The following is a 13,011-nucleotide window of genomic DNA, read 5'->3' on the forward strand; positions in this document are numbered from 1 at the left end:
GTAGCTTTCCAGAATGGGGCTTCAGTGGAGAGCTGCGCTTTTGTTTCAAATAAAGGATTTTTTTTTTCTTTGCACTCAAAAGCATTCACCCTGGAAAGTGCTGCTGTAGGGACAGAAGGCAGGAGCCAGTCTCCACATCCCTCCTGAGCATGTCAGCATCCTCCATGTGAAACTCTAAGAGGGGTGGCACAGCCACAGCAAGTCCCCGAACTTTACAGCATATGTGCCTCTCCAGCATGGATCCACTCCATAGCACATTGTTAAAGTGATAAGTAGTGATAGACTTGCCATGAATATTCCAGATAAAATCTCTCTCCACAACAGTTGATGTAGACAAAGGGCATCACAGGAAATGGAAGAGGGAATGAAAGAGCCTGTGTGTGTGTGTGTGTGTGTGTGTGTGTGTGTGTGTGTGAAACCATTCATCAGACATTGATTTCAATAAATGAAGCATCCAGAATGTCTGTGGCAGGTGCAGGGTGCTTGCATTTCCTTCTTAAACCTCAGGGAGCCCAATCCTGGTCCCATAAACCCCAGTGATAATAGGTCCAATTCTGGAAGCTGCCCCTTCTGTTGCTCTGTGAATAACACTTAAGGATGCTTAAAGATGGAAGGTCAAGAGAACAGAGCCATGGAGAGCCAGAGTAGCAACAAGCAAGCTCCCTTACTCCCTGAAAGAAAATGGGAAAAGGCTTCTGTATGGGTCAGCATTTCTCCTAGCAAAACATGTTTGCAAAGGCTGCCTACGACCCCTTCCACACTCCCATGGATCAAGAGCAGGAGCCGAAGACCCCAACATCCAAGCAGGAAGGAGAAAAAGATGAATAGAAATTTTAAAAGGCTAGAAAGGAGAGAAAAGCCAACACAGCCACTTCATCCAAAGATGAAGAGTGAGCCACAAGCCCAAGAACACAGAGTAGGCCAGCACCCAAGAACATCAAGAAGAGGAAAGCCATGAGCTGTGGCTGTGTGCCTCTATGTCCCATCTGTTTGCAAGTGTCTGGACCTGCCTGAGGTGGGATCTTCTGCTGTAAGGGTATTGATGAGTCCTTCCTGATGGGAGGGGACATGGCACATGCAGCAGGGCATGCCTTACACAGAGTACCCTGCAGGCAAAGCTCTGTCTTCCCCACCCCTCCCAGTGCTATCACATAGCTGGTACTACTTCCTGCCCAAACTGCTCCTGCTCACAGGGCTTGAATGCCACAGTGCTAGAGACAGCCCTAATGCCAACTCAATATGCATTCGCCAATCTTCAAATGGAGAAGTTGAGAACCAGAGAGACTGTTGCATCCTATATATAAGACTTGGAAGCAGGTAATGGGATGGCTTTCCCATCAGGACCCACAAGTCTCAGGCTTGCCTGCCTCCCAGAAAAGAGGGTCCTCTTTCTTTGCTTGTTTGGACTAAACTACCACCCAAAATGCAGAATCATTTTGGAGAGGCTAAGATACATCATCAGGATTGAAATTTAGAGAAAGGAAAAACTAACAGCCAGCATGGGTCATCCTAGTACTGTAGGTGGACCCACCATAGGAGCCCAAGAGCCCAGGACCTTGGCTCCTGGGAGGACCAGCCATGGAGGGGAGTCACCAGAACAGCCTGGACAGAGGGATGCAGGGACCTCCAGGTCTCAAAAAGCAAGGCCTTTGCACTGCTCCTTCCTGTGGTGCCATAGGCTCAGCCTCTTGCCTCCAAGTCTATGCTCTTGTGCCTCCTCAGTGAGGCCTTTCCCAACCACATGGAGGGAAACTGCCTCAATTCTCCTGCCTCTTGTACCATGCTTGGATTTTCCCTGCAGCACCTACTGCTTAGACTTTCTATCATTCACTTACTGTTTATCATCTATCACTTTCTGTTTTCTGATAACCTCGAACAGACGTGGAGTTTGGGTTCACTCCTGTGTTCCCCAGGTGTGTTAGCTAGTATCTGATACATAAATGCTCAATAAATACCAGTTGGATAAATGAATGAAAGATAGGCCTTCACTTCTGTCCTTTCTCTTCTTTTCCACCTGTACCCAGTCATCCATTCCTATTAACAAGTACATTTAGGCTAAAGCTAGCACAATATGTAAGACTTGGATGCCAGCGGAAATCTATCTCCAGGGAATGATAGACAGACACTTCAGTCTTTAAACTACATGTGAACTAAGTTTTGATTTTCATGCCTGTAATTAACTATTCAGTGTGTTAAGTTGAAAGTAAAATTAGAGGTGAGATTAAACTGGCCCTCATCCCCAATAGCATCCTACTACAAATGTTCCCCAGGGTGACAGTCCCTAGGACCTAGGTAGGCTGGTGAGATGGGGTAACAATCCTTTTCTAGCTCTGCAATTGCCTGAATTTCAACTGTTACTTCTATAATGAGGCAGCTGAGAAACTTCCCATCAGGCAGAAGGATATGAATTAATGCAAATTTCCCACATACATAAAACATGGTGCTTTCGTCTCAGCTCATAAATGCCTTTACCTTTTAGCATGCTCACTCCCACGAGGGGGTTGTGTGGAACAGATTTCAGAAGTTCTAGAAGACCATGCGGCTGCCAGCCGTGCGAAACAAGGGAACATAGGCAATGCCTCGAAGAAGGGGGCAGCCAGAAATGATCACAATCTAAAGGATGTGTGGTCAGTGCAGCACATGATTTTCCTAGTTTCCTTCTGAGACTTTCAAACTGTTCCAGATTTTTCTACCCAGAGCCTTACCATGATCTTACATTTTTTATCTTTATTTGTTTTGTCAGGTAAATGCTACCAGGTTGGTGAAATGAACCTTTGCTCAAGGCCACAAATATTCTAAAATGTGGCTGTTGCTGCTTTGGGTCTTCCTGAAGGTGGAATACCTATTTACTTTTATCTTCTTGGACTGTAGCCTGGCACCCTGGAACCGTGGCTGCTGCCTAAGTGGAGAGTCATTAATGACTTTCTCAGTAGCTAGTGAAGAGCTGTGTGGTGTCCCCAGACACCACCCCATAGACAGTGCTCCCTATTCTCCTTCCCTTTACAGCTCCTCATGGATCACCTCTGCTGTAGGGAAGGCAAGGAAAGAAGAGCCACCCACGAAGGCTGATGGAGGCCTCTGAGGAAGGCATGAGCAGACTTCCCAGGGACCTATGCTACCATTACATTTAAATATATACATTTACATAGTTTACATAACACTACAGGATGCTGTAAGGACATATGAGTCAGTGGTTGGTTCATCATTCTATTAAGCACCGTGTGTGTGGGGGGGGGCTTTCTTTTCCTCTATTTATCTACATTCCTGGTGTCTTGGTATTAATAATGCATTGCTTGGCAATAATAAAAAAGTAACCAAATTCTGTTTAATTGAAAAAAAGTAATGTACAACTGTCCAGGATAGGACAGACACAAGAGGCAGAAGTGAATCATGAGTTGGAGACAAGGCAGGACATGAGTTGAGTGTTGGTGGTCTTCAAGGTATTGCTGCCTCCAACCACATCTTCTCTCTCTTCCTGTGATCCAGACACCAGGCGCTGACAAAGTCACAACTGGGATGAATGAGGCAGGGAGAAGGAGCAGCTCTCTGACCACGTCAGGCAGCATCTGTCAGAAGTGGACCCAGGTTATATGTGACCCTGGGTGACACAGACATGACATTCATTTGGCAGCTTCTGAGAAGTAGGAATATCTCAGGGTGCTTCTATTTAAGGTGACCCGGCGCTGGGCATAACGAGTGAATCCAAAATGCCAGAATACGGAGGAGAAAGGCGGCGTTTCCTCACAAGGAAGGTTGAGTGGAAGGTTGACAGCTGAAGCAGGACCCCAGGCTTATGGTGGAGAGTAATGTCCAGAGGTGAGGGGATCTGATGGGGAGGAGGTCTTTTCTCACAATAACTACTGGTACAGCCAATCACAAGTCAACATGCCATCCTCTCTGACTTTTTCTGGTAGCTTTGGGATACATGCTGCAGATCTGGCTTCTCTGGTTCTTGTGCCAGGTTTAGCAAAGTGAGATTCTGCTGTGCTATCCTCTATTTGGTGGGTCTTGGATAGGCAGCCCGGGTGCTGATGTCCATGTTCTGTGGTCACTGTCGGTACCTGCAAGCAGGGAGAACATTTATCAGAATGGAGCTTTACTGTCCTGTTTCCATTATGTCATGATGTACAGAATGGAGAATGGATGAGTGGGAGGTAGGCAGGGAGGAAGGCATATAAAAGGTAAACAAGGCCAGAAGGGTTGATGGAGTGTCAGGAGGAAGGACTCACAACATCAGAGACAGCATGCAGAAAGGGGCAGAAATCATGCACACTCAGGAAGGCCAGCCTGGGCTGGTTCACACAGATCCCTGGCCATGACTGTGTCACCTTCTGCTTTGCCCATCTGCCTCCTGGTCCAGAGGGGACCTTCCCAGCCCTGCCTCCCCCTCCCTTCCTCCTAATGGCCCTCCCCTAAGCATATCAGAGACATGAACTTACTGTGCCTCTTGCCCAGCTCTCCTGGGGCTTCTGGAAGTATAAGTCTTGGAGATCCCGGCTCCCTCTGAGTGTCAACATCTCGGTCTCTGGATGCGCTGGAATCTGCCTCTGTAACTTCTTTTCTTCCTGTTCTTCAGGCAGGTGGCAGGATGTTTTGTCCCTCGCTGGACAAGATGCAGCAGGAGTGGGCAACGCAGGGCCAAATCCGAGACACCAGACTGAGAGGGACAGGAAGGGGAAACACGGGCAGTGCTGGGTGATCTGGACCACCGGTCACCTCATTCTAGTTCACAGGTGGACAGCTAGATGAGGGACACCTGGTGGACCAGAACTGCAAATCCAGTGTACAGACAGGTTACCTTTCATGGAAGATTGAGCCCTTTCAGCACATTGATCTTCATTAACATGGGTGCTAGCAGATCCACTTCCTGGGACAGGCTCATGCTTTAAAACACATCAAAACTAGCCAGAGTCAAAGAGCTGATCTGCTTTGGCAGTCCCCATGGAAACAAATCTAGCAGCACTTCTACAAAGCTCCTGGAATGGGCCGTCCTCTTGCTAAGGCTTCCCTCCAACAGATGCCCACTTGGAATGCCCATTCCCCCAGAGAGATGTAGCCCAGTGGGTGGGACATGGCATTAAACAGCACCACCTGGATCAACCCCAGATGGGTCAGGCACGTCCCTTCTGCATTATAGCCAAGGACTGTGCCATGCCAGACTGGATCAACGCATTACAAGCACAATTGAGAGCCACAACTATGACAGTAACTGCAGTGCAAGAATCCATTCCTAGAGAACACAGCTTAAAGCACACAGTCTGTATGAGTAACTTGGACATTAGCATACATCCGAACTACCTGGAAGTCTTATTAAAACAAATCTTTGACTATAGTCCCAGTACCCTTGCTTGGTGGGTCTGAAAATGTGCATTTCTAACAAGGTCCCCGGTACTGTGGCTGTGGTCCAGATGCTATGCTTTGAGCACTGCAGAGCCATACCAAGAGAGTTAAATGGTAGCACCTATTTAACATGAAATCTACCACTAATATCTGCCTGTCTGTCTGTCTATTATCAACCAGGACCTAAAAGAGAGGCAGGAAAAACTACAACACAAAGACAACTTTTGACCAATGTAACACATTCATTATAAGACAAAGAACAAGGAAAACCTAATGTTCTTTGAATTTCCTACTTCATATATTCACTCACTCACTTATTCATTCATTAATCAAAAATAAAAAATCCAGAGTAGGTGTTTGCTCAAAGAAAATTAACTAACAAGCCAAGAACAGAATCCAAACTAGAAGACCCAGAGCTATTTTCAAAAATCGAAGAGTCCTAGAGAAACCCCTGTTGCGTGCCATTGCTGGAGCCAGTGGGGTCAAGAATGTCTGTGATGGGTGCATTTGGGCTGTCTCTCCCTGTGTTCTGCAAAGCATTCCCTGCTGAGCCAGGCCATGACTGAGCCGATGCCTGGGCTCCAAGATCAACTGTGAGTCGTTCAACTGTGGGGCCCAGACCTCAGACGTGGTCTTCTCAGAAATGCCACAACTTGGAGAAGGCAAAGGAGAGACCTCGGATAACTCCTCAGGAAGCACAGGATTGCTGAACCATGGTGATGACAGCCCAGCCTAACCACCATGACAAATATCATTTCCCAGCACTGTGTTCTGCAGCTCCACTTGGCCCTTTGCCCTGGATAGCCACCTCTTCCTGGAAAACTGCTGCTCCCAGCTTTCTCACGCCAGGTTCCCTGTGCCCCACAAGCAGGAGCTTCCTCTCAAGTCTCTCCTAACTGCGTCTTCTTACCAGCTCTCTGCTTGCCTGTGTAGCCACATCCCTGCCTTGTCTTCTGCCTTGTCTTCATCTCCTGAGCACTACTGAAACATTTTTTATCACTCACTCACTTCTCGCCACACAGTGCTCACCAGTGAGCTCCAAGGTGCAAGAACGTCACCGTCACCCCAATAACTCAACAGTGTCTGGTTCACAGCAGGTTCTCTACCAAGTCCACTGAGTGAACTAATGAAAATACAGACTGAAAGAGGCCTAGGCACCAGGTGCAATACAGTTCCCAAAGTCAGAACCTGAGACCTCCCCTCCTTTTCTCTCCCCTTTGGGAGCTCAGGCTTCAGAAGGATGTGAAAGATGGAGAGGTATCCTTAGGTTGGAGGGCACAGTGACAGGAAATAGAAGGCAGAGACAGTCCTGGGACTGAAGTGCCAAATCTGCTCCTAGCTCAATCCCTTTGGAAAGAGAGATGCTGGTGATACCTAGACAGAGAGCCCAGAAGGCAGCCAGTACAGAGAATCGTGAAATTCTTTAGGGGCAAAAGAATTGGCTTCAAACCCTATGTTAATCAGAGAGACTTATCTTTCTGAGGTTTTGTATCTTCATCTATAATGGGAATGGCTGAGAATATCCAAGGCTGATGGGTTGTATCTGTGAGGAAGAAAGGAGTTAACATGGGCACAAGTGCTCGGAATACAGCAAGAGCAGAGCCTGCCACTGGAGTTACTACAATAAAACCTGGAATTCTCCCAGGATCTGGGCAGGAGTCATGTCTCAGGCATGCATCTCTATCATTCCTGTTCTGCAAATGACGCTCTTGGTCTTGCTGAGCCCTCAGCACCAGCCGTGGAGACACTCCAGCCCAGAAGCAGCAGTCCAGGGGTGAAACACTGGACATTTGGAGCTAGACACAATGATCACAAGCAAAACCACACCTAGATTCCCAGGAGAAGGCCACCATGGGGGCCACAAAGGAAAGCTAGGTACAGTCAGCAGAACCTGAACTGTGAGCTGTGGAGACAAGCCACGCACCCTCTACTTCCTGCCCAAAATTTCTAGATCTCCAAGTCCTACAGACAGAAACTTTAGAAGAGCCAGGTGCACTCTTATCACTGGATCTGGTTTCTTTGGGTCCTTGGGTGACAGCTACACTGCCTTAAGACACGATCTGTGCTCTTTCCTCTTCTTCGGGTATCCCTTACCAATGGTAGTGGCTAAAAGACAACTTCATGTTGTAGATGACATCCCTTCCTCTGACTCAATCACTCCCAAACCACTGTCACTTTTTCCTAGGTGGCAACTTTAATGGCATGTCTCATGCAAAAAGTAAGATTACCCTCTCCATTAGAGTATCATTCAATACAGCCATTGGCTGTTAGTCACTGACAGCTGAGAGCATATGTGGAACTATGCTTCATTCTCAGGAAGACACTATGCAGTAGCCAGTCCCTGTCATAAACCAACCTACAGTCAGGCTGGGGACAGATAATCTCACACCATCATCATGAGTGGGGTGTCAGAGATAATTGCAATAATAATAATATTTTTTAAAAAAGCATCCATGATGGATCACATAGAGAGCCGAGTGAGGGACTGAGCAAGGCCACCTTCTTCACAGGGCTCTGCCCTGCTATGTTCACAGGACATCTGGAGCATGGGTGAGCTCTCGGTTTTCTGGAAATGTTACTTATAATGTAATGGGTGTTGGTGGCCTCCTGAGTCAGGAAGGCTTCAGGGAACTATCACCAAGGGCTAAAGAATGGAAGGATTTCAACATTCAGGAGAGGGGCTGTGAGTGAAAAGGAGAAAGGAGGGAGGAGAGTGAGCTGATGGGGTGCAGGAGGGGCTGGCTGCAGCCATTGCTGGAGTCCAAGGCACCTGTGAGCTCCCTAAGGCAAATCCTCCACAAGTTGCCTGGGGCCTCAACTGCATCTCAGCTGCCTCCGGGCTGATGATGTCAGCTGAGGAAACATTTGACATCTGCCTGTAGATGATAGTGAACATGTGCACACCAAGGGAGAAGACCAAAGCATCTCATACTCCGGGGACCACTGGCCTCAGAGATGAAACAAGAAAGGGGTTAGAAGGGAAGGTGAAGGACTGGGAAGCAGACATACCACACTGTGGGAGGAGCAAGGAGAACCACTGGCTGCAGATACTTTAGGCGGCTATTGGCAGATATGGCTAGGGCCTGCCTACAGGTCTGAGGTTGGGCAGAGTTGGTCTGAAATCCCATCAGTGGGACTATTTTACTTTGACCTTTGCTAGAGTTTGTTTGACTCTGTCTCCAGGACTTATCAGAGCTCCTGAGCATGCCTACTGCTTGGTCCAGAAAGGCTCTCTCAGCAACTTCTTACCATATGCTCACTCAACTGTCAAATCGGACTCTTATATCAAAGCCAGCAAGCATTCCACCCCCTGTATTTCCAATGGATGCCACTCTTGTAGCGCCTTTCACACAGTGGCTGATTGCTGGTCCTGCCTTCCTCCCAGACCATGAGACTTAGCCTAGGAACCACATTTGGATTCAACATCAAGTTATCACATGGCCAGGAGTGACATGCAGGAGGAAACAGTGCATTTGTGAGACAGGAGTAATGGCTGTCCTGCTGTTGACCTAAGACTAAAAAGACATGGGAACTGAAATGAATCAGAGGAGCTGGGCTTACCTAATGGGCTAGTAGCCTGTCTAGAGAATGCTACCGTGTATGACCTAGCTTACAGGGCCAGAACTTCAGTTGCTCGTGCAGAAGTTGGATGTCTGCTTTCTCACAAGAAATCAGTTGGGCTTTATGTATCAGAGCACACAAACTTAAGACACTGTGTTGAGAGCCAAATACAGTGTAGCTATAGCCACAATGGACTTATAGGCTAATCCTTTATAATATCTAGATAGCAGCTTTGATTCTTGTATCATCAGTATCTGGTGTGTCATAGACACTGAATAAATAAATGCTTGCTGATTGGAAAGCGAATGAATGAATGAATGAATGAATGAATGAGAAAAGGAAACAGATGGGTAGGACAGGGGAAGCCAGATGGATGCCCAAGTGTCAGACCCCAAGCAGCGGGCTGGGCACGCTCAAGGTGACCCTTCTGCCAGGCTGTCAACGTGAATATCACCAGGTCTTGCTTGTTGGCAGAGGGAAGGATGAAGACAAGATCTGTAAAGGAGTCAGCCACCAGCTTGGCTGAGGCTATCTCCATCAGAATCTCTGTCTGCAGCCAAGACAGTACTGACCGCAAGCTGGTGCTTGGCATGCAATGGGTCTCCATCCCTTCAAGGTCTATCTATGCTTCATGGTGACATGAATGAGAAATGTACCCCCAGAGGCTCATATATATAAACACTTGATCCTAGGCAGTATGCTATTTAGGGAGGGTTGAAAGGTGTGGCCTTGCTGCAGGAAGTATGTCATTGGGGAGAGGGTTTTGAGAACATTTAGCCTTGTCTCACATCCAGTTTGCTCCCTTTGCTTCTTGCTTGTAGTTAAAGATGTAATCTCTCAGCTTCCATCCCTGCTTGCCACCATGCCTCCCAACCTTGACAGACACATCCCTCTGGAATGGTGAGACCAAAGAAACCTGTCCTTCTATATGTTGCTTTTGTGTTTTACTACAATAATAGAAAATGGACTGGGAGGGGGGATGAGATAGGGGATTTGTGGAGGGGAAACTGGGGAAGGGGATAACATTTGAAATGTAAATAAAGAAAATATCCAATAAAAAAGAAAAGAAAACAGACTAGCACATGCTTCCCGGTCTATGCATGCTGATTGGAAGGAGGGAACACAGCACCATTTTGTGGATTCCATGGGGGAAAGAAGAGAATCGTCCGGACAGGATGCTCCCTCGCTCTTGCCAAAAACTCCCTCTCAGTTGCCTCTGAAGCTCTGGGTGGGCATGTGTGAGCCTGGTCTGAGACTGCTCCTCAGCCTGCAGGAACACCACTGGGAGGGACTGACATCTGAGCGACCCATTCGGAAAGCCTAAGGTTGCAAAAGCAAAGCTATTTCAGGTTCAACTGAGTTATAATTTATTTTTCTAACTGATCATTACTGCTGCCGGCTCTATAAATAGCCACCTGGGGAGTCTGCTTTTCTGCTCCCAAATGCTCCAAGAGCCTGGCTAGGGTCTCTGTGGTTTCTGGCCTGCTAAGCACACAGCACATTTTTCTGTGCAGCCCTTCAGGGAATCCTCCTGCAGTGTATGCCAAGGAATCTGCTGAGTTCTACTTAGCTCAGTCCTCCCTCCTGACCCAGATGCTGGCCTCCAAACCAGCCACCCAGTCTTCCTTTGCCACCACAGGAAGCCTCACTCCCTGGTCACAGGTGCTCCCTGAACCAAGGTCTTAGCCTCTTTGCATACTCTGCTCCAATCCAAGGCAACCCTCCGTGCTCAGAGGAGGAGAGCTACTCCTCCTGAAGCAGCCCAACTGCAGTCGCACTTAAGGTCAAATACAGAGAGGAGAGAGCTGGTCTGATGGTGATGTGGGTGGTGTGCTATGAAGAGCCCGCACAGCTTCAGGAAGGGGAGCTGTGGTTTACATGAAATAAATCTAAATGATTTAAAGAAGGGCTAGAGAGATGGCTCAGCTGTTAAGGGCATTTGCTGCTCTCGCTGAGGACCCAAGTTCAATTCCTATAACCCACACTGGATAGTTCACACCTGCCTGCAACTCCAGTTACAGGGGATCCGATGCTCTCTTCTGGCCTCCATGGACACTACACACATGTGTGCACATGTAGACAAGCAGGGACATACACATAAATAAAAATAAAAAAATATAATGTCTTAACAAATGCATGTGAGTGTGACTCAGCTTAATTAAGTGCATCCAAAGCCTGTTCTTGACTGTTCTAACTAGCTTGGAGTTTCTTTCTCCGGGGACCTGGGAAGGATGTGATACACAGAAAGACTCACTGAGTTCCAAGCGTTATATATGTTATTGCACTTTGACATCATGCTCCCAGTGTGGGTGTCCTTATGCCTGCTCTGCCAATGAGGGGCCTGAGAAAAGTGATTTGCTTTAAATCACACATAAAGAAGACAGCATGGGGTTCGATGCCACGTCTCCCTGCTACTCCTCCTGCCTGCCCCTCTACTAGAAGACCAGAGCTTAAGGCTGAGTTTAGTTTTCTGTGTTGTAGCAAACAGTCAACCTCCCTGAGGCAGTGAGGGAACCTTCTGTGTGCTTCCTTCACACACTGCTCACCTGAGAGCAGCGCCTACTAAGCCATATTGGAATCTGCTTCTGAGGTCCCTAGCCCAGTCAAGTCTTAGGTCTGCTGCTACTGGCTGGGTGACTTTGGAGATTAAGGCTACTTTTTTCCCAGTGTTTTTAAAAATTATAAAGAGAAAACATATGAAATATCAACATGAGCTCAAAAATAGCCAGCCTATAGTCAATACCCACAACTGGTGTCCTGTCATTGGCCTTCCCCAGCATGTGAAAGCTCATGGAAGCCAGGCTTAGCCAGATTTCCACGATGCTGGCTCAGAATAATTGCTTTGCTTACTGAAAGAAAGAGTACAAGGAAAATCGGGGAAATGGTGAATTAAAAGAGAATGACTATCAAAACTGAGAATCTGAATAAATATTAAACATGGGGTCCATTAAGTTAGCCCGGTGAGTAAGACTTCAGACCAAGCCTGATGACCAGGATTCAATCACAGAACCCATATGATAGGCAGAAAGAGAGAAACCACCCCTGCAAGTTGACCTCTGACTTCCACGTTTTCTATATCTCGTGCATATGCACATGTACACACATACACACATGCACACACGCACGCACATGCATAGACACACACTAAATAAACAGATGTAATTTTTGTTTAGTTATGAGCTTTTTAACTACTTTTTTCACACTGTAAAAGCAGTGTTGTATGTAATCTGTGCATCTTCAGCACTTTACACCAACATGGGATCCCGTTGCACAGAGCATAGTTTCCATGTCTGGTGTCTGTCGTGGGAGGCTGTGAAACACAGGCTTCAGCTTGGGAGAGACACTGCCTAGGTTAGGTCCCCTGTACCATCGGCTTGAGTGCTGGCCTAGAGGAGATTCCCATCATTTCACCCATGAAACTGTCAAGCTGACAGGCCTACCCTACAGCAGAGATGAGAAGACAGATGCAAAAAGTTTATGTCCAGTGCCACTGTCTTAACCAGCCCCCACTGTCAGGGACTTGGCTGCTCCTTGTGCTCTATTTACATAAACATTTGCACTAGGAAATCTCCAACTACCTAAACCCTTTCTACATAAACACCATTATTTCTTTGATTACCCCCCCCCCCAGTACTGAAGATGGAACCTAGGCTTTGGGCATATTGAGTAAGCATTCTGTCCCTGAGCCCAGACCTTTGAAATACAATGATTTTCTTAAAACAAAATAGATTTGACATTGCCAATACAAAAGGGACAGGGACAGGATTTTTTTTAAAGGCTTTTAACTCACATAGCCAAATATCCATCTGCAAATGGGTGTAAGCCCACTTTCCCAGTCTCTGCCTAAGCTGAGTTCCAACCTCTTAAGGGTCTTGGCGAATTTGTTAGGGAAAGTATATCATCTCCTTGCTTTGATTTTGCTTTTATTTAATTACCAGGGACTTTGAAAAGTTTTTCACCTGTCTTACTCCTCTTAGGAACTTGTGTCTCAAGAGGAATCTCTCAGGTTAGGCTTCGTAGGGAAAAGTCACTTGCATGCAACCTGCCCATCCCTCCAGTGACATACCTTAACCACGCAAACCTGAACTGACAAGAGCAGGGAAGCGGCAG

General features: G+C 47.2%; 2 protein-coding genes across 2 annotated transcripts in view; both read right to left on the reverse strand.

Annotated features, from left to right (window-relative positions):
* Positions 1 to 13,011, reverse strand: part of Hivep3 (HIVEP zinc finger 3) — a 314,456-nt gene that overhangs the window by 253,460 nt on the left and 47,985 nt on the right. The gene's annotated exons all lie outside the window — the stretch shown is intronic.
* Positions 3,306 to 13,011, reverse strand: part of LOC147004222 (uncharacterized) — a 147,264-nt gene continuing 137,558 nt past the window's right edge. Inside the window, exons 2-3 of the mRNA XM_085839014.1 lie at positions 4,440 to 4,657; positions 3,306 to 4,061 (exon numbers count right to left, since the gene is read on the reverse strand). Of these exons, the coding sequence (XP_085695140.1) occupies positions 3,858 to 4,061; positions 4,440 to 4,657 (422 nt within the window). The 3' untranslated portion in view covers positions 3,306 to 3,857. The remainder of the gene's footprint in view (positions 4,062 to 4,439; positions 4,658 to 13,011) is intronic.

The sequence above is a fragment of the Mus caroli genome, unplaced genomic scaffold (assembly GCF_978045245.1).
Source record: "Mus caroli unplaced genomic scaffold, Mus_caroli_1 scaffold_6, whole genome shotgun sequence".
Taxonomy (NCBI): Eukaryota; Metazoa; Chordata; class Mammalia; order Rodentia; family Muridae; genus Mus; species Mus caroli.